Genomic DNA, 24,970 nt, shown 5'->3' on the forward strand with positions numbered 1-24,970 from the left:
TCCGAATGAACACAGAATGATGCAGAGTGTGGGAAATGCGATGTAATATAGATCACATTACTGACAGGGAGGGGATTGTTAACCCATTTAGACCGCAGGACGTGTGGAGCTAATTCAACCGATGGATTGCGATTAGCTCGTTACGTTAGGCGCGGATATTTTGGGTAACTGACAAACACTATAAGGGCTAACGGTTGAACCGATCAAATAAAAACTAAAGCCTACCGGGCACCTTTGGGCTCACATCCCACTCTCTGCCTGAGGGAAGGTTTATTTATCCAGATCTCAAGAAAAACATGAATTGTCTCTTTGTCTTTTCTTATTATCGGCACTTCTCCATTATCCTCACTTTCAGGATGCCCTATGCCTCCGAGTCTGAACACAGAGGGCTGTATTTTGCGTGTCTTAAGTACCAGGTCTTATTCCCTAACTTGAGTAAACTAAAGACCTGGAGGCGTGGTCAATGCTCTTTGGCCACTCAGAATAGCCAAATGGCATTGATCACGCCTCCAGGTCTTTAGTTTACTCAAGTTAGGGAATAAGACCTGGTACTTAAGACACACAAAATACAGCCCATAGTATTCTATCGTTGCACTTTTCACAAGTCACTCTTGACTCTTATCGGCTGCAACGTCATATGGACACGTAAAATAGTTGTATAAGAAATGTATTCATCAAATAGAAACTCACTTCAGTTCAACATAATCACACGGTATAGCTAATCATTTATCCACGGTCGTTTCCTCAATAAAAACGTTGCGTGCCGCTTTACCTCAGCGACGGGCTGCGGCGGCGGCGAGCCTCCTGCCCCCTTGTGGCAGCCGTTGTTACTGCACATGTTGACCAGCGCGGGACTGGACCTGCTGGTGGAGAGAGCTGTGACCTGACCCACGGCAGGCTGCTGGCTCTCTGCTCTCCTCTGGCTCAGAGCCAGCAGGCTGTGGGAGGCAGCGCCCTGGTAGAGAGGAGTGGCGGTGGGTGGGGGGGTGACGTGGTCCGGCCTACTTCCAGGAGGCGTGGACGGGGAACATTTGCTGCCGAGGAGGCCGGTCGAGTCCGGCTGCGGTTGTTGCTTCGACGGGGGGACGATGAGGGACAACGCCGGAGGAGGACAGGGGGGCGAGTCCACGGCGTCCTCCTCCTCCTGCGGCCGAACGGGGGACACCGGGGTGGCGGCGGGGGGCCCGGAGGATCTCCTCTGGGTCTGAGCGCCTGACGCCTGCTGCTGCTGCTGCTGGGCAGACTCCGCTAAGGCCAGGGCCAGCATGCGGGCGGCATTCTTGGGAGGAGGGGGAGGGGGCGGGGCAGATACGAGGGGGGGGTGACCGGGGGTGGTGAGGTCCTTTGACGAGTCCAGAGCTACGGCTCCTGGGGAAGGGGCGACAAAGACATGGGAACTGCATTTGAAGAATGATTGGAGTGAGAAAAAGGGGGTCACGTGGTTGCATAACAAGACAGGACATGGAGCAGGCAAGGCAAGGCAGGCTTCAAGGCTCTTCAGGAGTAGGAAAGAGAGGGGAAAGTTAAGCATGTTTGGCCGGGCATCACGTGATAAGATTTCTTTGAGCTCCATGCGAGTTGTTAAAGGCATGAACCTGCTGGGACACTAAACCTAGGGGGGAAGAAAAAGCAGGCATCCATTTTAATGGCATTAATTCAAGTGGGGGAAAACAATATATAGATGTTATAGGTAGCATGACAGAGTATGATCATCGAGAAACCAAATTAAATGAAATGAAAGAGAAACGTGAAAACGGCTGTGTTGTTTTTGGTGGCTACATTTTAAATGGTGGCATTTTAGTCACCTGGAATGTTTTAGTGTTTAGTCTAGTTTTAGTCGACTATAAGTCATAAGATTTTAGTCGACTAAAATGTATTTTGGCGGGCCTCGTCGTAATGGCTGATTTTACACTGATTTTACACAATGCGGCGTGTAGTGTAAAATGACTTACAGTGGACCTCTTGTCCACAATGTCCACTAGTCCCTTCCTAACATTTTAGTCTAGTTTTTAGCTGTTGACGAAATTGTCAATATATTTAGTCTTAGTTTTTCATAGCATAGTTTTCATTTAGTTTGTATTTCGTTATCGTCAGTGAAAAAAAGGTAGTCGACGAAAATTTTTCAACACAGTTTTAGTCGACGAAAAACAACACGTGCGTGAAACGTTTGAAACACGTCTGCAATGGCACTATACACACGGCGACCCGCCTTACCTCTGTGTTCTTCACTTCCAGTAGGGGGCGCTCTCGGCCGGGCAGCACTCTCCTGCTCTCCCGCCGCCGGCTCTCGGCTCTCTGCGCCGTCCAGGGCGGCGAGCTTGCTGTGCAGTTCCATCTGGAACGCTTCGCACAGAGAGGGCTCTCCGCCGCCGTCCCTCGAGGGGAGAGGGTCCCCCCTGCAGTGTCCCGAGGGAGGAGGAGGAGGGGACGACGAAGGCTTGGGAAGGAGAGGGACACCTTTCACAGCTGAGACGGTGCTCTCGCCTTGTTGTAGCGCGTCGGCGGGGAACATCTCCGAGATGTTCAGCGGCGCCAGACTGGCCGACTTCAAGCATTTGATAGGCGACACGGCCTGCGTGGGCTTATCCGTGTAGGAGTAGGAGGTGGTCAGCTTCTTGCTGCCGACCTTCTCCCCTCCCCCCCCCGTGGTCACGCAGCCGAGGTCCGGAGGCAGCAGCGACGGGGCGGCGATGTCGCCCAGGAAGCACGTCGGCGAGACGTGCTCGCCGGAGCGACTCGTTCTGCCGGTAGCGCCGCCGGAGGAGGAGTCGTCCACGGGAAAGGCGCCGTAGGGGTTGTCGGGGAGGAGGAGGCCGCACTGGAACGACATGGGGTCGAAGTCGAGCGAGGCCATGCCGATGTCCGGCGGGCTGAGGTCCACGTCCTCGCCGCCGGGGGCCGAGCGGGGCGTGGGGGAGATGAGGGCGGGCACGCGGATGGGCCCGTTGTCTCCGTCGCTGTCCTCCCCCTCCTCCCCCGCCGCGGCGGCGGCCGCGGCGTCCTGCTCGCGGCGGTCGTAGGGGTTGCAGTGCTGCTGCTGCTGCTGCTGGTGGTGGTGATGCCGGCCGCCGTCCAGCGGCTCGCCGTTGAAGGAGGCCGACAGCGCGTCGCTGCTGGAGCGCGGCCGCCGCGGGCGGTACACCTTGGACTCTCCTAGACACGCATGGAGACACGCGTCAGCTTAACCCATTAAACACTGGTCGTGGATCATGTATTTTTCTATAAGTCTATATAAGCTGTTTAAGAGTAATCTCTTATGTTCCAAAGAAGTCCTTTGTGCTGCTTATGACGTACACAACACAGTTGAGAGAAGCACTTAAACATTACCTTCAACATTATGCAGGGAGGTCAGCGATTCTTCACTCTTGGCTGATCTTAGTGTTGCCGTGTCTCCTCTCCCACCTGGAACGACCACAATTTACAATCACAAATTTAGGCATTTAGCTCTTAACCCATTCTGACCTGAGATCAGATTCATACGAGGTTTCCACTGGACACACACTGGTCTGATGAACCCATTCTGACCTGAAATCAGATTCTAAAAATGTCAGTTGTTCTTCGAATTTTTCAAAAATAGCAGACCTACAAGCTCGTATCGCGCCACTCGGTGGCGCGATATGAGCTTGTAGATCTGCTATTTTTCAATAGGTAAAGCATAACATGATGCTAACACCAATATGGGTGCCCGGTCAGAATGGGTTAATCCAGAGCGACTTACATTAAACAAGAACAAAAAGCATGGCAATACATCACATACAAAGTAGTGGAACCGTGGAATATCTATATAATGAAACTATACATATAAACTATACATACTATACTATACTACACTATGCATATATACTATAAAGTGCTATGACTACAAACAATGCAATTCTAGTGCTGTCCACGTAACATGTCTACGTGCTTATCTAAGGGGCTAGCTAGGGCAAGTGCTACGGGCCATGATGGAGTCTGAAAAGGTGGGTTTTCAGACTACGGAGGAAGGTTGGGAGTGAGGCTGCAGTTCTGATTGTGATGGGAAGTGCATTCCATAGTTTTGGAGCCAGAAGGGAGAAGAGTTTGGGGCAACTGGGTTTGTTTACTCGTCCCAAGATGAGCAGTGGGTCTTATACTGCACGCTAAGGATACCACAATCCTCCAATGAACGAGGTTCACTTTAAGGAATGGGAGCGCTCCTCGCACAGTCAGCGACATTTTGAAGCGATTGCAATCGCGACAGCAATATTGCTGGACCACTCCAGAGCCAGGAGGGTTGTCATGGTATGGTCCTGGACCACTCCAGAGCCAGGAGGGTTGTCATGGTATGGTCCTGGACCACTCCAGAGCCAGGAGGGTTGTCATGGTATGGTCCTGGACCACTCCAGAGCCAGGAGGGTTGTCATGGTCATTTGGAGGAGAACTTATACGTCATGCATACCGAAGAAAAAAAGGTCAGTTGTTTGCTTTCACCCAATGTTTGAATGTATTGAATGCAGATGTCACCTGACGTATGCAGATATCTCCGATTGCCTGGCTACAGAAGACCAGTATAGAATTTGCCTAATGACAAAGTAGCGTGCCCAAAGTACAGATATAGTCAAATAAAAACCTTTAAAAAAAAAAACTACAGTCCACCGTTGATGAACCATTGACTTAGACCCAGGAGCTTATTGTCAAAATGTCTGCCTGAATAATACAAGTCTTACCAGCTAGAGCCATAGTCTTGAGCTCGTTGGGCTCACTGGGGTTGCGGTGCAACTTGCGCTTGGACATGGACGACGACTTCCCCAAGTTGAAGAAGGAACGCCAGCTTCCCACGGGAGACTTCTTGGATTTAATAGGAGGCCTCTTCCTGTGACCAACACAACACAGAGGCTTAGTAAGATATTTCATGTATTAAACCCATTTTGGGCCGGAAACCCCTTTTGGTGTTTTAAACGTTATGTTAGAATTTAGCTATTAGGCAAAGAATAGCAGATCTACAAGCAACGAGTGGCGCGCTACGAGCTTGTAGGTCTGCTATTTTTGAAAAATTGTGAAAATGTGCAGAAAATTTGGAATATATATTTTTTCAGAACAAACGTTTTTAACTCAAATCTTTGCTTCTGGGGGGGTCCCTGGAACAACATTGTTTTCAAATGGGGGTCGGAGGCCAATTACATATAATTTTTGGGGTCCTTGACAACACCACTGATAATAGAAACATAGGTATTTCAGAAAACTGGAGGATTTAGTTTGGAAGATCTTTTTTTAATTTCGACGTCAGACTGACTGAACCCAAGATACTTATCCCATGTTTCTGTCTGCTCATTGTGTTTGAAACAGAGGAAGAAAAGAGCTATGGTTACTTCAAACGATATGCAGGCTTTGGTGCAAGAAAAGCTATGGCACAAAAATGCTACTGTAGCTCATAGTTGTCTCATTACTGGCCTGAGCAAGTAGTAAATGACACTCTTGTAACTAACGTGGCTTGTGAGACAAGTACTTTGTATTAAAATCAGTACACTGAATTACTTTACTACATATGTACACTGAGACCCCATTTCCACCGGTTGGTTCCCAATGCGAACCGGTTCCGTTCTTTTTGGTTCTTAGTCCATGAGCCAGAGCTGGTGGGAAAAACTAGACCTATATTAAATTGTTTATAGGATCAATACAAGTAATACAATTAATACATGATAACCCTTCCACAGTAGTAGCTTTTTCATACTTGTAATACAATAAATCATTGTCTTCGTGTAAGTACTCAATTGGGGAAGTTTCATGGTGATAACAATCTAATATAAGTATGGTTTTTCCCCACTCAATTCATAATTAACGTTACAATTTTGGAGCTCATGGCTCATGGACTAGGAACCAAAAAGAACTGAACCGGTTCCCACTGGGAACCAACCGGTGGAAAAAAGGTGCCTTAGTGTACAAATGGAACCAAACCGACCACGAATGGCTTGATTTTGTTCGATTTAAGTTAAATTCATAACGAGGATTCGTATGCACTTCAGTATTTAAGTCCGACGTCATTTTGCAGTGCTACGTTACGTCCGGGTCCAAGTGGCGCCAGCTCCCGTCCGTTTACCTCATTGTAAATAGAATATCTAAACGCGTGAATCTTTTTACAATGACGTTATTTTTCAGAAAGGAAGCCATTGAGGGTTAAAATGGGTGCTTCCAACTCGTTTTGTACAAGTGTCCATGACAAAGAAAATATATGATGTGGAGACAATAAAGACTATTATTATCATTATTATTGAAGGTGGTAACAGCCCATTTGCTCAGTACAATATTTCGGGGGCATATTTAGAATGTGTGCAGGCTTGAGTATGTTGAATCTAGTTTGCAATTAATGAGGATTTAGTTGACACAATGAAATAAAATGGCATCCAGTGTGGGGCAGACGGCCTGTCACAGCCAGATTTGGGAGAGCAGCAGCTTTGTTGTTGCGAGGAAAGCGGTAAAATGAGACTTTCGTGGTTGTTTTCGTCTCAGATTTAGTCCGACGTACGGAGCGTCACAGTATAACTCTATGGGGACACAAAAGCGACACAAAAGTAGGACCCGGAAGTATCTCTGGAGGGGGGCGCTCACGTCACGGCTAAAATCCTGAACAGTCCCACGCTTTGCCTCATGTCGGTAAAGAAGCTGTGTAAACCGTATACAAATGATCTCTTCACGTTTGGCCTTGGTGAGAGAAGCAGGTTTATAACTGCCTCCCTCCTCTTTGCAGGCTCAAATGGCTGACATTCAATCTCCTTTTTGTTGCAAGGCGAGGACAGGATTAGGAGTGCAAACACACCTCTCAGTGGGAAACTCGATGACCGTGTGGAACTTTCCCTGGAGGGCCGCCGGACCTTCGCCCACTTCAATGTACTTGCTGTCCTCGGTAACCGGAGAGTTGATCTGAGCCTGGGTTCTGGCCTGGGCCTCCTCTAGGCTCAGCAGCTTGGTAGAGGGAGACGACACCAGCAGCGACTTGGGCCTCGACAATGAGTTGTGACCTGGGGATTGGGGGAGGGGGGGGGGGGGGTAGGAGATTAATTTGCGAACGCAGTGAGCACTAACTATGAGACCTAGCAGAACATGTCTGTCTGTCTGTCTGTCTGTCTGTCTGTCTGTGTGTGTGTCACGCTGTAACACCACCCGCCCGCCACCAAACGCACACACACACACACACACACACACACACACACAAACTTAACTTAAAAAAAAAACTTTAAAAGAAAAAACTTTTTAAAAAACTTAAATAAAATAAATAAAGAAAAAAAAACACACACGCACACATACACACACTAAAAAAATCTTTAAAAAAAAAACCTTAAAGTACGTAATTTATTCTAATTGTTGCTATTGCAATTTACGAGCTGCGTTCCCTCGATCCCTTATAGATCCATCTCATCATTCAGTAGCTTCAGGACTTCCTTATATCCACATCTATAGACTCAACTTGCCTGTGCTTCTAACGAAGCGACGGTAACCAGTAATGACACTGAAGTATTTGCACTGTGACCTTATCTGCATTGTGTAACAGCTGCTGATGTGGTGGTTGGTGGGGTAGGTGGAAGAGGGCGAGCAATAGGGGTGTCAAAAAAGAATCGCGATTCCCGTTATGAACGATTCAAAATCGATTCATAATTTCCAAAAATCTTTTTTTCCCATCTTTTTCTGGTTACAGTTACAGGAGTTCTCACTACATGGTGATATGAAATGTAAGCTTACCCTAATCACAGTCATTTTCAAGTTACTGTAGTATAGTACTTCAGTTGGCTGGAGTAGATTGTGATGAAATCCTATATGTATTGAATCGAGAATAATTTTGAATAGAGAATCGTTTTGAATCTGGAAAAAAAATGCTTTTGAATTAATTTCTTTTATCGTTTTTTGATTTTGAATCGAATCGTGACGCCAAGAATCGGAATCGAATCGTGGGACACCCAAAGATTCACAGCCCTAGCGAGCAAGCTATTTGTGTATATATGTACGTATTTGTGTATCCGTGTACTGTATGTTTTGTGTATTTGTGTACAGTATGTTTTTCTGTATTTTGTTCGTTCATGCGGCATCTCAAGGGTCCCTTCAATAAAAATCTGAAATTTGAAATTTGTGGATTTGTGAGTTAAAATCTTATTTTGTGAATTCTATACAAACCTTGATTCACACGAGGAGCAAGTTCCCAGCTACACAGCAACAGTATCACGGTGAACAAACAAACATATACAACAAAAGATATTTCAGCCGCTCTCGGCGCACAGAGACGTACCTCCTCCCTCTCTGATGAGCGTGCTGAGCTTGGTACTGAAGAGAACGTCCACGTGATTGAGAATAAACTCCACCACCACAGACTGGATACGCACTTCCATGAAGGCTGCCGTGCCGCTGAAGCACGCCGACTCGATTTGTTTAGACCTGGTGAGAGTGAGAGAGACGAGAGGGAAAAAGAACCCATTTAGGCCTGACGGCTGACGTCAAAAAACAAAAAATGAGAAAAAAAGTTTGCTCTGAAAAAATATATATTCAAAGATCGGTGCCGCATTTTTACGATTTTTCAAAAATAGCAGAGATATGAGCTTGTAGATGTGCTATTTTTCTAAAGTATAACATAATGCTTAGTTAGACCACCAAAAGGGGTTCCCTTCCCGTACAGAATGGGATAAATATGGCTTCTTTGAAAATCTAATTTAACTATGAGAAATGACCTATTGAGACAGTTGAGACCGAGTCAAACATGAACCACGTAAACGTAAACCATCTATACTTTCAAGTGGTTAGAATCAGTGTTGTTTTCGTCGACTAAAACTATGACGAAAAATGTCCGTCGACTACCTTTTTTCACTGACGAAAACTAAACGGAAACGTAATGAAAACTAAGCTACGGTGACTGAAACTAAGACTAAATAATATTGACAATTTTGTCGACAAATAAAAACTAGACTAAAATGTTGGGAAGGGACTATAGTGGACAAGAGATCCAGTATAAGTCATTTTACACTTTGTTGCATGCTGAAAATAGCCGATCTACAAGCTCACAACGCGTCACAGCGAGTGTAAAATCAGCCATTGCGACTGCATCAAGGCCCCCATTTGGTCGACTAAATCAACTCTAGATGTAGTCGACGAAAATCTCATGACATTTAGTCCACTAAAACTAGACTAACACATTCCAGGTGACTAGTAAAATGTGACTGAAACGAAATGAAAACTATTCAGAGGACTATGACTTCAACTAAAAAAATCTAAAATTTGCTGCCAGAAACAACACCGGTTAGAATTCCCAAACTCACCGTAGTAAATTCGGAGCCCAAACGATGGCGATGTTCTTGCTGTGCATGTTGGTGACGTAGCTGAACGTGGCCAGGTGGGACAGATGCCTCATGAGGAACTCCAGTGTCCTGGGAATGGGAAAGGAAGGAATCAAACATTCATTTATTCAGCTTTCTTTGGCTTTGGTATTTTGCTATATGTCTGAGGCTGACTCTTCAGACCGTTAACCCATTTTCGACCTGAGAACGATTCTACAAAATGCCTTTCCAAATCCCGACAGTTTTCTGAAAAACCCACGTTTCTATGTCAGTTGGTTCTCAAGCATTTTCATGTCAAAATTATATGTAATCGGCCGCCGACCCCCGTCTGAAAATATGTTGTTCCAGGGACCTCCCCCAGAAGCAAGGATTTAACTTAAAACGTTTGCTCTGAAAGAATATATATTCAAAGTTTTGTGCCACATTTTTTTTAACGATTTTTCAAAAATAGCAGACTTACAAGCTCGTAGCGCGCCACTCGGTGGCGCGCTATGAGCTTGTAGGTCTGCTATTTTTCAATAGCTAAATTATAACATAATGTTTAAAACACCAAAAGGGGTTCCCACTTCCGGTCCGTCGGTAAAAGTGCTCCGTTGCTATAAATCGATGATTTAATGGGTTAAATAACCCCGGGCAATCGGAGTGCTGTGTTACTAGCAAACATGACAGTAGAAATCACACGACATCAGATGACATTAGATAATATATAGCTCTATTCGGTTGGTAACGCTAACCCTTAGGAGTCGGGTTGCATCCTGTTGAATTGTTATCAATATTTAAGAGTTCTCACACCTGTGCCTTGCTCTAGGCTAGGTTCTCAAAATGAAGTACTTGTTATTTAAAAAAAGACCCAAGAATGTCTTTCTGGCTGAATTGTTGGTTCTCTGTCCCCCACACTAATGTCAGTGGCATTTTATAATGATGTTGTTTACATGCATGTTGCACGGGGGGGAGAACAGCGCTTTTGTGTCGTCCTATCCTATGGAACTGACAATAAACCAGGAATGCTGAACACACATTAATATAGAAGAGATAATAGCACCCTGTGGCTCTTGTGTATAGGCATAGCGTGGGACTGCCACCGGGGGGCAGCGGCGTTCCACACTGACCTGTAATGCGGAGGAGGCAGCTGTTGGATGACATCATGGATCTTGATGAGTCGCTCTTCGTCCGTCGCTGCCGACACGGCGTCCTTCAGGAGCAGAAAGAAGGGAAGAATGGAGAGAGAGAGGCACAGAGAGAGAGACAGAGAGAGGCACAGAGAGAGAGAGAGAGAGAGAGAGGCACAGAAAGAGAGACAGAGAGAGAGAGAGAGACATCGTTATACATCAGTGTGTGTCTACTACACTCAGCTGCTGCTGTTCCTCTCTGTACAGATGTGTTTAAAACAGGAGTTTCAGCTTTTTCTGAAAAACCCATGTCAGTGCTGCTCAGCCTTTTTTCACGCCAAGGACACCCAGAATTATGTGAATTTGGCTGTGGACCGGAACCACCCCCCCCCCCCCCCCCCCCACCTGAAAATATGTTGTTCCAGGGGACCCGCCCAGAAGCAAAGATTTGAGGGTTTTTTTTAAACTGCAGATCTACAAAGCTTGTAGCGCGGCTATGAGCGCGCTATGAGCTTGTAGATCTGCTATTTTCCAATAGCTAAAGTTTAACACAATGCTTAAAACACCAGAACGGGTGCGAGCATTGCGAGTTTGTTTGTTATAGCTATCTTTGACGAGCGACAGCGATTTTTGACGAGCGAGAGAGGTTTTTAACTGTGCAGCCACACGCTTGCTTCTCTCCTTTCCTCCATTACTTCTGTCTCTCTCTCTCTCTCTCTCTTGTCCAGCTATGTTGCCATAACGACCGGCAAACATGTACGTGATCCTCCGGGGCCACTCTGTTATGCTTGGAGGAGATTTCTATTCCATGTCACTGTGTATGGCGTGCTAAGAGTGGTTGGTCTGCTGTATTTCTAATGACAGGGTGCGCTCAGCACAATGGTATGATTTTAGGGGTGTCGACCCACGAAACACAATATAACAGCAGATCTACAAGGCACTCGGTGCCGCGCTATGAGCTTGAAAAATCGTGAAAATGTGGCGCAAATCTTTGAATATATATATTCTTTCAAAGAGAACGTTTTTAACTCCAAATCTTTGCTTCTGGGGGGGAGGTCCCTGGAAAAAAACATATTTTCAGATGGGGGTTCGGCGGCCAATTACATGTATGTTTGTGGGGTCCTTGGCATGAGAATGTTTGAGAACAACCGACATAGGAACATGCGTTTTTCAGAAAACTGTCAGAAGGCATTTGTAGAATCATCCTCAGGTTTAGACGGGTTAAAGTGTTTGATGAAATTATCATTTTCTTTGGGCATTCACCAAAATAGCAGATGTACAAGCTCACAATGCATCGTGTTGTGGGACACGTTGTGATCTCGTAGATCGGCTACCTTTGCCGAAGACATTTGGTGTAGAAGGATATATGGATATGAAGAATCAACTGACTGAGAGAAAACGCTATTGTTACTGCTACTGAATTAGTTACATTATCGCTAGAAGCAGACTGTATCATATAGGAGCCACTGACGGTCGTAGACCATAGCAGAGACACCTCCCTGACGATAACGCAGAGACAGCTCGTTTATTTTTGGACCACAACGCTTATATATAAGAGACGATTTTAAGGTGAGCCCCATGTTATTCTCCATAGAGAAACGACATCCGTGAACCAGGGGAATCGAGGGGACGAGAGAGTGACGTCAGGACTTGGGCGCTCTATACAGAGACGAAATGTATTTATACTCGTCATGGGGGCCCGCCCCCTCCCCCTGTTTATATACCCCCCCCCCCCCCAGAAGAAACAGAAGAGCATGTTTAAATGCCATGATTGCACGGAGTCATCTGGCTACTCCTTCTCATTGTGAACAAGTAGCCTATTGCAGAGTACAGCAGGCTACTATGCATACCCTATACATGGCAGGTGAAAACAAGCCACCAGATTAGCATTTGTCCACTTGTACATTTGTACAAGTGGACAGGCAATGCGGTCCACCTTCAGACTTGAACGCACGGAGTCTACGTCACTGGGCTCTATACTCACAGAGAACTTCTCGTAGAGCTGGTAGGTGAGCAGCGGGTTGGGCAGCTCCCTGAAGTAGAGCTTGCACAGTGAGCCCACACAGTGGATGTCCTGGATGTACACATCTTTGGTCAGGTCAGGAATCTGCTCCGAGTCAAACTCGTGCCTGCACAGAGAGAGAGAGAGAGAGAGAGAGAGAGAGAGAGAGAGAGAGAGAGAGAGAGCGAAGGAATGGCGGCAAAGATTAAAAGGGACACTGAAAATGATGAACTAGTGCAGGTGTTTGAGACGCAGAAATGTGGTGCAATACACTAAAATACAACATACCTGATTGCTCAGGAACTGTGTTTATTTATACAAGTTGCGCTGCTTGAACGCTAAGTGGCGATAGAATTTGCGTGTTGCAATGCCTAAATGATACATGGTCAGTCAGAGAATCGGTAGGAGGAAAGCAGAAGTTAAAGGTTTTCCAGAAACAGACTGTATCAAATATGAGTGACTATATGGAGTGACTATAGTAAACAATGCAGAGCCATACCTCCCTGACAACGTTGCGGTCAGAGACGGTTACGTTTGTTTATTTTTGGACCACAATTGCTTAGATTGATAAGCTGGTGTTATTCTCCGTAGAGGAAATCCCTCTGCGACCCACGGGATGAACTGTAAAGTCAGGACTTATTCGGAACTATAGTCTACTGGTCATGTTCGAAGGTGGGGAGGGTGATCTCTGGCTGTCACGGTAGGTATTAGCACCACCTACAGGTTGGTCCGGGTGCCTGTTCAGTGGGAGCTGAACAGAGGTTTTTGAGCGGTGGAAATAAGCCAAACAACCCAGTGCCCCATTCAATTCAATTCAATTCAATTCATTGAGGAGGGCCATTATGGTAGGGGAAATAGCCAATAATGTGCTTTTGCACAACACCTGGACCTCTTTGGTGGGGAAGTAACGACTACAAATAAAGGTAAGAAAGCCTTCTAGCATGGAATTCTCTTTTAACCCATTCTGGGCGGGAACCACTTTTGGTGTCAGCATTATGTTATGCTTTAGCTATTGAAAAATAGCAGATCTACAAGCTCATAGCGCGCCACCGAGTGGCGCGCTACGAGCTTGTAGGTCTGCTATTTTTGAAATATCGTGAAAATGAGGCACAGATCTTTGAATATATATTCTTTCAGAAGACGTTTTTTTGAGAACCACTGTTACACAAAGTTCCCCCTACCTACACGACCCTTTGAATAAACTGCAGCCTATTTTCAGTCAATTTGAGAGACTGTGTAGCCCCCCCGTTATGCCCTATAGACCGGGTCGTGATACCCCCTCTCTAAAAGGAATTATGCAGATGCGGTCGGAACATGCATTTCTGAACGCCAATATAAATTAAGTTTTAAGCCTCTTATTAATCCTTACAATCCTCGAGGCCCAAAACTTTTAATCCCTATCCGAGTAGATCACATTTGAATTTGGTGTGTTACTTGATATATTTCTTATAATATATATATTTTTATCCCACGATTTTGTAACCCATTTTTCACCCATGTGTCAATCAACTAATGTGATCCTGGGCTCTACACACCCTCCACCAACCTAGTCCCCATATATGGGGGACAAGGGGAGAGCAAGGGACTTGAACTCATGCTTCCTTCATGCCTGAGTGTCCAAGTTGCTCCTTTACACCTGACAGGGGGGAGTTTACCCTGGTTGGACGTAGCGCGTGGAAGGAACACGTTATTCCAACCAGTTCCTTTCCCCTCCATCAGGCGCCCCGGCTGGCCAGGGGGAGGCAGTTTAGTGACCAGGATTACTGCATGTTTTTTGTGAGGGTAGGAGAACATGCAAACTCCACACAGAAAGGCCCTTTCGCCAACCCCGCCTTCGGGTATGGGCACGTGGAGGAGGAAACACGCCGCCAGCACCCACAGCGTCCCGAGCAGGAATCGAACCCAGGACCTTCTAGCTGTGAGGCGACAGCACTACTAACTGTGCCACCAAACAAACTCTAATCAAACTCTTGGGCCCTCATCATCATCATCAAACCCGGAAGCTATGGAGGAAATGCCTACTGAGTGGCAAAAAACTACTTTCTGGCCTTGACAGCCCGCATGCGTCCAAACAGAAAAGTCCTATTTGATTGCATTGAACAACTTTAAACGATGTTAAACTCACTTTGCATGTTGCTTTGCCACTCGATGTGCCATTCACTTTAAGCATGTGCATACCCTCTATTATGTCTGTGTCCCTTTTACGCCCATATATGGAGTTCTTTGTCAGGCATGCCCAAATATGGAGTCTATATGCAGACGTCAGAATGACGGATTACAACAATACACAAACACACACACACACACACACACACACACACACACACACACACACACACAGAGACTTGGTGGACTACATTTATAGTTAGATTTACAGATGAATGAAGCTTAATGTTAATGTTTTATACAAACAGAACAAAGAAAAGGCAGTCTGTCCCCTTCCTTCAGCTAAATATTCAGATTATCAGGGTTGAAGGTTCTTGTTCAGGTAGGATAAAAACATAAAAAAGGTGAAAAACAATCTTCACAAGGAATGCCATGTTGTCCTTGGACACAGGTGGACAACCCTTGTCATGTTTTCTCGCCAAAGATAACAGGAACTATTGTCTTGTTTTTATAAGGGCAGTAATACAGTGTAGACTATGCTATCAGTCCGTGAATGACAGGGTAGATTAGGTTTGCGAGAGGAGCCCACCTATAGTACAGTACCTTCCCTTCGTGTATGTGCGCGTGCGTGCACAGTGAGTCTGTGAGCTCCTGCGAGGGGCCTCACCGTAACTTCTGAATGTTCGAGGCTATTCCAGAGAGGCGGTAGATTCCGTCCACCACTCCGTGCTTCTCAAGGAACTCCGTGCAGCTCTTGAGGACCTGGGGAACTATATAGGGCCAAAGAGAAACACAACGTGTCATCACATCTGCAATCACGTCTTTCTCCTTCAGTCAATGTTTGCACAAAACTAAATGCTACAACGGTAGAGTCTGGAGAGTTACCTTAACCCTGTCACACTCTCAAAGAGTTCAAATATCATCGATTGCACGAGGTCAGAGAGGTGTCTGTATACTAGGTGCCGTGTCCCACAAACCAATGTATTTCTTTAACAGCAAGCTGGTTTATGGACAAACAGTTTTTATTAAAGACACCCAGTTTAAAAGTAGAGCAGACACACCATGAGGCGCAGGATGTAAAAAGCACGCTGCCTCGGAATCCGTAAGGGATAATCAACTCGGAGCCGTGCGGTTAATATAAAACCTAATGCACTAGAGGCCAATTAACGTCGCCTCCGCGAAGTGCATCATTTTTTATACAATAACTGCACAGCTCACAGTCCTTATGCAGGGTAGGCGACACCGAGTGCCGCGCTACGAGCTTGTAGATCTGCTATTTTTGAAAGATATTGAAAATGTGGCGCAAATCTTTGAATATATATTATTTCAGAGCGAACGTTTTTTAACTCAAATCTTTGCTTCTGAGGGGTCCCTCCCTGGAACAACATATTTTCAGATGGGGGTCGGCGGCCGATTACATATATATTTTCCCTTGACATGAAAATGTTTGAGAACGACGGACATAGAAACATAGGGTTTTTCAGAAAACTGGATTAAGAAGGCCTTTATAGGATCGTCCTCAGTTCTAAATGGGATAAGTGTGAGAGAGGTTTTCATTCTTTAAACTTTTAATAATTCCAAGGTTTAGTCCGTTAAATTAAGTCCCCTTACATCTATATACAAATGACATCCTGCACATAATTCAACATTCATTCAAACTCTTCTCTCAAGTACAACGATCAGTACATCTTGATGTGAAGTGGTGTAATAACTCAACTTAATTGATAATATGGCACACTTATACACACACTTATATACACTTATACATACTTATATACACTTATATTGATAATATGGCACACTATCAAGAAAATTAAAACATGGCACTTCACGTCAAAACGGTCGCTTACCCACAATTCGAATATAAACAATGTTTATTCATATTTTGGGGCAATATGCTCTTTGAATAGAAATGTGTCGGCACCGTCTTCATTGCCCTCAGAATAAATGTTTTCTAGCTACCCTAGAATGTGGGAGAAGCCACAGTAATAACCTAGAAAGTACCAGCCTTTATCAGCTCACACATTTGACTCCCCGAATCCCCAAGCTCACTTGTGAATCTGCTGTTCTTTGCCTAATATTAGTCCCATAATATGGTCACAAAAGTTCAAGTAAATATGATCGGGGAGGTGTGACTGGACTGGTTTCCAAAGTGCGTACTGTATATAGATCTGCTCTAGCGACTACATTTAAATTAGATGTCCCCAGAAGATGCATCAGTATGTGGATATCCCTGATCATCTGGCAACATGAGACCGCTATATAACCCTAAAATAAAAGTGAATACAGTACATTTCTTACTATGTACATTCGCGTAGAGCAGTGATTAGACCACAGCCAATCTGAAAATAATGCCCATCCCATGGGCAATACGACGAATGGAGCGTATACTCTGTGGCCACCCATGGCATAAATAAACACTTGTCACGGAGCCATCTATACCGCACATTCTGTGGTCTAGAGAATGCCCCCTAGAAACAAAACAGCCTCCTCGTTAGACTTCAGAAACTTATTTTGTAGTGTGGGTGTGTGTGGGTGGGTGTGCTTGACAAAGTGTGCGCGTGTGTATATTAGCCCATTTTGGGCAGGAACCCCTTTTGGTGTTAGCATCATGTTATGCTTTAGCTATCGAAAAATAGCAGATCTACAAGCTCATAGCGCGCCACCGAGTGGCGCGCTACGAGCTTGCAGGTCTGCTATTTTTGAAAAATCGAAGAACGACTGACATAGAAACGTAGCTTTTTCAGAAAACTGTCAGGATGTAGAAGACGTTTTGTAGAATCTGATCTCAGGTCAGAATGGGTTAGAGACAATGAATGTCTATGTGTACCAGGAGTTTCTCATAACCCCCCCCCCCCCCCCTAACAGAATCAATCCTGCCTGAAGAAGGACAATACCAGTCCGAAATAGCTATAGCATGCATCAGAAGAACCAATGGAGAGACCACCGCAGAACCACGGAAGTTACATGGCCTGAGGACGGGCCACACCGACGAGACCCTCCACCGGGACGATGGGCTGGAAACCAGCCATATCACCAGGAGAGAATCAACACCATACCGCCGGAAGACAGGCGAGAATTCCACCCTAGACTGGAGGAGCCCTGGTTGAAGAACAGACCCAGACAGAGATCTCCCCACCAGTCACAGGGAATTCCACACAACCAACGGCCTGACCACAGACCACAGGTCCTCCGGAGACAGAACCAACCTTGGTTGAACAAGAGACAGCAAAACCAGCAGTCAGCACCTCACCCAAGAGCCGGAGAGAGACCTCAACACCAGACCCGATCGGGTCCCGTAAGATACAACACACATACCTACACACACACACACCACACAGAAAGAGGTGACTTCTTAAAAGCCATCAGAACCATGAACAAATTGATCATAAGTACACATCATCTGCAGAATGTAAATTCTTCTAGCAGACCACCAGCGAGTATAGCAAGGAAAACCCTTGAACTCATAAATTTGATAAAACCAGCTCTACCAACGGCTAAAACCACCCTATTACTCGAAGGGATATCCAGACACTGGTGTCACACAACCATCTTAGCCTTAGAAGAACACTACACCACAGTCTTAAACACAACCAAACAAGAGTTAACAGATAACTTAACAGAGGACGAGGAGAAAAAAGCCTTTACCATAGCAATCAGATGGGCTAGAAAAAACTTAGGGAAAAGACTAACACATTTGGAGATAAACAAAGCCCAACTTATGATCACACAGCTCAGATCACATAGAACTGCCATTTCTACCCCTCCCCCTCCTACTACTGTCTCTCTGCCTATTCCCACTTTACCCCCACCCCCCCCTCCTACTACGGTCTCTCTGCCTATTCCCACTTTACCCAAACCCCCCCCTCCTCCTCCTCCCTCTGATCCTGATATACCTGTGTCCACTCCCCATCGTTCTCCAAAACCCCCCCCCCCTTGTGTATCCAACGCCCCTCTCTCCCCACCCTCTCTGACCTCGACCCCCCCCATGTTCCCCACCATACTTATTTCCAAGACAATACTACCAACCATAGTACAGGTCCCCCCTAGAACGGATCTATCGGAAGTAGAGTTCCCCTCCCTGACCCTACCACCACAGAAGAGCCCACCGCAGAGGCAAACACGAAGTAGGAGAGCCAATCCAAATGGCACGCCAAAACCCCAGAGGACTGACCACAACAGGACGGAACCAACAAAGAAGAAGACTACACAGGACCGGACCCAGGACACAGAAGCAGCCCCTAGGAGGACCAGGACAGACCCAGGAGAGAACCGAGAAAAGGAAACAGATGAACCAGAAATAGACGAGCCAAGGACCCCAGGGGAAGTCTACAAACACATCAACACCGGGAAGAAGAACCAACGTTGGAGACTATTCCCAAAGAAAAGCATCCTCATCATAGGAGACTCAAACATGAGCCAACTTCCATCTCTGACACGACCAGATCTGCAAGTGGATTGCTACCCAGGAATGGGCTTCCAACATACGAAGGCCCTACTAGAGAGGATACCGAGCAACACCACTGTAGCCTATTGCATCCTGTCGGTTGGGATAAACGAGAGAGGCCACGCTCCAAAACAAGCGCAGAGGGCATTGAGAGAGGCCATCGCAGCAGCACAGAACGCCTTCCCAACTGCAAGTATCCATGTCCCTTTAGTCAACTACTCAACTAATTTCTCAATAAAGGATAAGGATAACATGAGAGAGCTAAATCGCAATATTATTACCTATAATTACCTCCCTAAATTGGATGACAGGGAGTTTAAAGTGGTTCCTGATAACGTACATTGGACAACAGAGACAGGCAAAGCAATGCTTGTAAATTGGCTTACTAGTTTAAACTTATAGACCCCATAAACCCAGAAAGGAGGGGGGGCAAGTCAAACATAATTAATCTGTCCCATTACTTCCAGCCAGATCAACACCAGACCGAACTGCTGGAAAAGGGACTTTCCTTTGTCCCGACACTGGATATCTATAAACAACAAACCAACAGGTTAAAGAAAGACCTTTCTCAGTATCACCGCAGATTGAAACTAGCTACACACTTTGGAATGGACCAAGGAACGGAGATACTGCCTTTTCGACCAAAATCAAGCTGGGAACCGTCTGAGAATTTAATCCCAAGCAGTCTTAAACGACTGATGCAGAAGGACATGAATACGGTAACACGCATACCAGGACACATTAAGGAAAAAGATAATCTCACAATAGAACAAACCAGGGCACTTAGGGAACTAATCAACAACAAACAAATCATTATCAAACCAGCAGACAAAGGCTCCTGCATAGTCATTATGGATCGACACCAATACCTTTTAGAAGGTGAGAGACAGCTCAACAATCAGGACCATTATAGGCAATTAGACCAACCCATTTACATGCAGACAGCTACGAAGGCCATAGCCATCATAAACAGTCTTAAGGACAAAAGGCACATAAACGCCAAACAACACCAATACTTAATAGGACAGGATAGCCCACGGGCTAGGATATTTTATCTTTTACCAAAAATACACAAAAGCCCGGATTCATGGACAATACCATATGAAATTCCACCCGGGAGACCAATTGTGTCGGACTGTGGCAGCGAGACGTATCAGACAGCAGAGTTTATTGAATATTTCCTGAACCCACTGTCGATAAAACACCCCAGTTTTATAAAAGACACTTACGATTTTGTGGACAAAATTAAAGCTATTAAAGTAAGAAAGGAGGCCCTTCTATTTTCAATAGATATAGACAGCCTCTACACAAACATTGAAACAGAATCAGGACTCCAAGCAGTCAGGGAAGTCTTTAGTAAATACCCAGACACAAGTCGACCAGAGGAGGAAATACTCCAATTACTAGACTTAAATCTAACCCAGAATGATTTTTCCTTTAACAACAAATTCTATTTACAAATCAAAGGCACGGCCATGGGAAAGAGATTTGCACCATCTTATGCAAACATTTACATGAGCATATGGGAACAGACCGCACTAGAAAAATGCAGACTTAAACCGACACATTACTATAGATTTCTAGATGATATATTTGGAATATGGGAACATAGCCAAGAAGAATTCCAGGAATTTATTGATGTTTTAAATAGCCATCATAGATCCATAACGATAAAATATGTGACACACACAGAAAGGATTGACTTTCTTGATGTAACAATCTTCAAGGGCCCAAACTTTAACACAAATGGGAAACTAGACTTAAAAGTATTCTTTAAAGAAACAGACACTCACGCCCTATTACACAAAACGTCATTCCACCCGACACACTCCTACACAGGAATAGTCAAATCACAACTACTAAGATTCCATAGGATTTGCACGCAAAGAAGTGATTTCAAAATAGCTTGTAAAACTCTATTTAATGCCCTCAGACTAAGAGGATACACTAGGACCTTCCTCCGGAAAGCCCAAAAAACCTTCTTAGAAATAAAAGTGCGAGATACAGGCCCCAAATTGGCCCTGATAACCAGTTATTCAACACAGAGCACACTAGCCAACAACAGAATAAAAAGGAATTTTGAGAACCGAACAGACGATCTTCTAAAAGATTATAAAATTATATCGGCCTACAGAAAAAATAAAAACCTTAAAGATTATCTAGTACACAGCAAGCTAAAAGAAATCAACACACCAGCACGCCAGGGACCAGAATACTTCAAACCCAAACAATTAGTAAAAAATAGAACCACAAAACGCGTCTTGGAGATTAAACAACAAATAACAGCCAGAACCAGCAACTGCATTTATTTAATCACATGTGAAAAATGTGGTTTACAATATGTCGGAGAGACAGGTAAAACAATAGGTACTAGGCTGGGACGACACAGATACAATATTAACAATGCCAAAAAGACAACCACAAGATTGGTGCAACATTTTATGGCGCACGGCATTGGAGCTCTAAAATGCGCTGGACTTCAACACAATCCTAACTGGACAGTAGGACAAAGACGTTTTAATGAAAAACAGTGGATTAAGAACCTCAACACGGATTTTCCTCGAGGCTTAAACATGCCTAAAATTAGATCTTGAACACTAAAAAACTTAAACTCAGGATTAAACTGGAGAAATCTAAAAGTGATTGGATCAGACTTCCTTCGGATACTTGGCGAATGCATTTATTCCTTGCATTGTGCCTACACATGTCGCGACCTGCGGTCGCGACATGTGTAGGCACAGTGCACTGAAATCTTTTAATTCCCCCCCCTCTGCATACATCATTCACATAAATTACAGAGAGTGGGACCCATGCCGAAGCAGCTGTTCAGACAAATTCCACGCATAGCAGAAGCACACAGGAGGGGAGAGAGAGAGAGAGAGAGAAGCACATACAGGCTAATCTGTTGGCATCCATTGACAGAGCAGACCTGCACCATGCCCAGGTCATTTAACTCTGATAGTGTACAAATGTTAACCAAATCCATCAGAAAGTAAACACGTATAGGTTTTTCATTTGTAAGATGCCCTTTACTTATTTTGAAACCATTTGAAAATCTCTTTACTCTTTAAAAAAAAAAAAATCCGTCCTTGTACAACTACATTCCTTTTAAAATGTGCCTACAGGGCAACTGACATTTCTGGCCAATGTTTTTTCTTTTTTTTTATGTCTACAGCTTTAATCCTGTACAGGGAAATAGGGTCATTGTTTGAATAAAATAATAATAATAATGACGTGTTTGATGAAACACATTTTTCCTGCATTACCATACATGAATTCCCCACACATTTTGTTCTGTATAGTCTTGTCCCTGCTGTATAGGGTGAAGGCACCACAAACACAAACCCCTGGTGAATACTGGACAACTCACCCCGGTGCTTGCCCGTTTTTCCTCCCGGCATTTTCACCAGTGAGGGGGGGTAACTTTGTAATATGCTATTGGCTGTTTGTATTCTTTTTGGAAAAATATAAAAAGATACTCCTGTGGAAAGGCTATATTATTTTACTTACATTGACCCTATAAACAATTTAGTATTATTTAGTACTATGTAAGGTTTTGCCCACTCAAATGGTACCTCGTCAGATAATCCCCACATAGCCCACAACAACTTCTGTGAACAGACTTCACTGTAGTAGCTTTTCATAAATTATATTTGTACTTCGGCTTAGCTTGTCTGCCGTCATGAAAGTTGATAGTTAGAGAAATTCAAAGTGCAGCCGTCTGCTGTCCAGCCTCTCCCACCCCTCACTGGGGAAGGTTCTGGGAGGAAAACAGAAATGGGGTGAGTTGTCTTGTTACCCTACTGCTGGAGTGTGTGGTGTCTCCACCCTAATTCCTCGCTGTCCAACATCCCCCACTGCCACCCAGTCGCTGGTATATAATATCAACAAAGAATGCCCTCTCCTCGCCCCCGGGCTTCCCTCCCACGAACTCAACAGTGCTCGTATATATATACACTGTACACCATACTGTACACTCTGCCGAGCCAGAGGCACCACCACGGATGATTCATCATCCCGTTCTGACCCGAGATCAGATTCTAAAAAATTCTTCTAAATCCTGACAGTTTCCTGAAAAAGCTATGTTTCTATGTCAGTGGTTCTTCGATTTTTCAAAAATAGCAGACCTACAAGCTCGTGGCGCGCCACTCGGTGGCGCGCTACGAGCTTGTGGATCTGCTATTTTTCAATAGCTAAAGCATAACGTAATGCTAACACCAAAAGGGGTTAAAGCCCTACGTCTCTGTGGTGGTGGACAGGAGGCTTTATACCTCCCGTGTCACACCGGGTGTGCCCCCAGGATGTGCCCCCATGTTTTCATAGTTATGAATTATTCGTGCGTTTCGTTTGAAACCGCTCCTCGCGGCGACGTGTTATAGTTAAAAAGAGCACACGGCTTAGAGAACTGACCCTTTGACCCGAGGGAAAGTGTGACAGAATGCTTTATCTCTGTGTCGACCAACTGTCAGGGTATACTGTAAGCCAACTTTTACAGAGAAGGGCTGCCTTCTTTCAGCATGAACGTGTGAGCTGCCCAATGAAAAAAGGCCAGCACCAAGACCTTGACCTGTGTAAGACCTGTTGCAATATAGGGCTGTTAAAAGGGCCCCCAGCTCTGGCCCTTTTAACAGTGTGTATGTGGGTCTACTTCATGAACCTTTTAACAGTGTGTATGTGGGTCAACTTCATGAACCTTTTAACAGTGTGCATGTGGGAGTCTACGTCATAAACCAGTCCTAGTGACAATGTTGGAGCAGATTTCTTTAATTATTGGCAAGGTTTTCTAAATCTAAACCATTTTGACTTATAATCAATAGTTCAAATAAATGTCAATGAGCTTCAAATTGTCCTCAAAATGAGGTGATTAATCCACTTTTGCATCACATGACCTTCCATCAACACCGTGAATATCTCAAGGGTTAAAAAAAACATTCAAAGATTGTATTGTACTTTGGCTCACAAATATATTTCTGGTTTCTTGTGCATTAATTTGATACATTTTAACTCCTGGAGGGATGTGTCTTTCTATGGCTATAAGCATAAATAGCAAGCAAATATGATTAAATACTTTCTATTAATTAATCTTTGACAATTGACTGTAATATGGTATAAAAAAAATATCTGAGCTGTCATCGCCACTGAAACATTATTGTTAATGTTGTTGTTAGTAGGAATAAACACAAAAGCACCTGGGAGGAAGTGGACTAAGAAAGTGGAGGAGCAAAACAGAGTTCCTGTTTCTAAACAAAATAAAGTGTTGCCCCAACCTCAGAGGCAAAAACAAAGGCGGAAAATATATTTCCTGAATGGGTTTCCAGAATATGGTACGATGCATTTCAAAGTGCAGAACGGCTGACAGTGACACAGAGGCTCAGTACAAATAGATGTTCCATTATATAACATACACTTCAGAGTATTATTTCTTACACGTTATATCTTTTGATTTATAGAGAGACCCTTTCAGCGTGGAACGTGTGGAATGGCGTCGCTACGGGGCAGCTTTCCCCCGCGTTTATTTCCTGTCAGCCATTGCAACAGGAAATCAACTTTAGCCCCTTTAAAAATGTGCATGTTGTTGTTGAAGTTTGGTTCAAGTTTTGGTGGGTTTTTTTAGGCTGCCTCTGATATGTCAGTCTTGTCAGACCAAAGGGCCTTTCAAACGTGAAGCGATATAACGCGCCTATAGTTCATTTTCAACGAGACGCAAGCGTATTTACGCGAGCGCGGCCCCGTGAATTTGTTGCTCGTTTCGTGCAGCACACGCCCGCGACACACCAGACCGGGATTCTGTTTCACTTATTTTTTTAACGCTTGCGCTGTCGCGCCCCTCTTGAGCACACCTCTGTAGCACATGGGTTCCCCAAAGTGGGGTCTAGGGGTATACTTGAGGGAGTTCCAGGGGGTACATAGCTCAATTAGAGATATAAGGAACCAAATGGACCCTTTATATGGGTCTGTAACTCAGAGAATGTACATTTCCATTTGGTTCCATTTCCATTTGTATACACTCTCTGAGTTAAATTAACAGTGA

General features: G+C 44.8%; 1 protein-coding gene across 4 annotated transcripts in view; it reads right to left on the bottom strand.

Annotated features, from left to right (window-relative positions):
• The window catches only part of arhgap32b (Rho GTPase activating protein 32b), a 72,448-nt gene that overhangs the window by 2,945 nt on the left and 44,533 nt on the right, over positions 1-24,970 (bottom strand). For all 4 annotated transcript variants that reach the window (XM_080780773.1, XM_080780772.1, XM_080780771.1 and 1 more), the window contains 10 exons: positions 15,160-15,262; positions 12,369-12,513; positions 10,385-10,467; positions 9,258-9,365; positions 8,237-8,382; positions 6,776-6,977; positions 4,689-4,834; positions 3,328-3,402; positions 2,215-3,153; positions 773-1,368 (listed from right to left, as the gene is read on the bottom strand). In XM_080780773.1, the coding sequence (XP_080636899.1) occupies positions 773-1,368; positions 2,215-3,153; positions 3,328-3,402; positions 4,689-4,834; positions 6,776-6,977; positions 8,237-8,382; positions 9,258-9,365; positions 10,385-10,467; positions 12,369-12,513; positions 15,160-15,262 (2,543 nt within the window). The remainder of the gene's footprint in view (positions 1-772; positions 1,369-2,214; positions 3,154-3,327; positions 3,403-4,688; positions 4,835-6,775; positions 6,978-8,236; positions 8,383-9,257; positions 9,366-10,384; positions 10,468-12,368; positions 12,514-15,159; positions 15,263-24,970) is intronic.

The sequence above is a fragment of the Protomyctophum bolini genome (assembly GCF_963924005.1).
Source record: "Protomyctophum bolini genome assembly, chromosome: 13".
NCBI classification, from domain to species: domain Eukaryota; kingdom Metazoa; phylum Chordata; class Actinopteri; order Myctophiformes; family Myctophidae; genus Protomyctophum; species Protomyctophum bolini.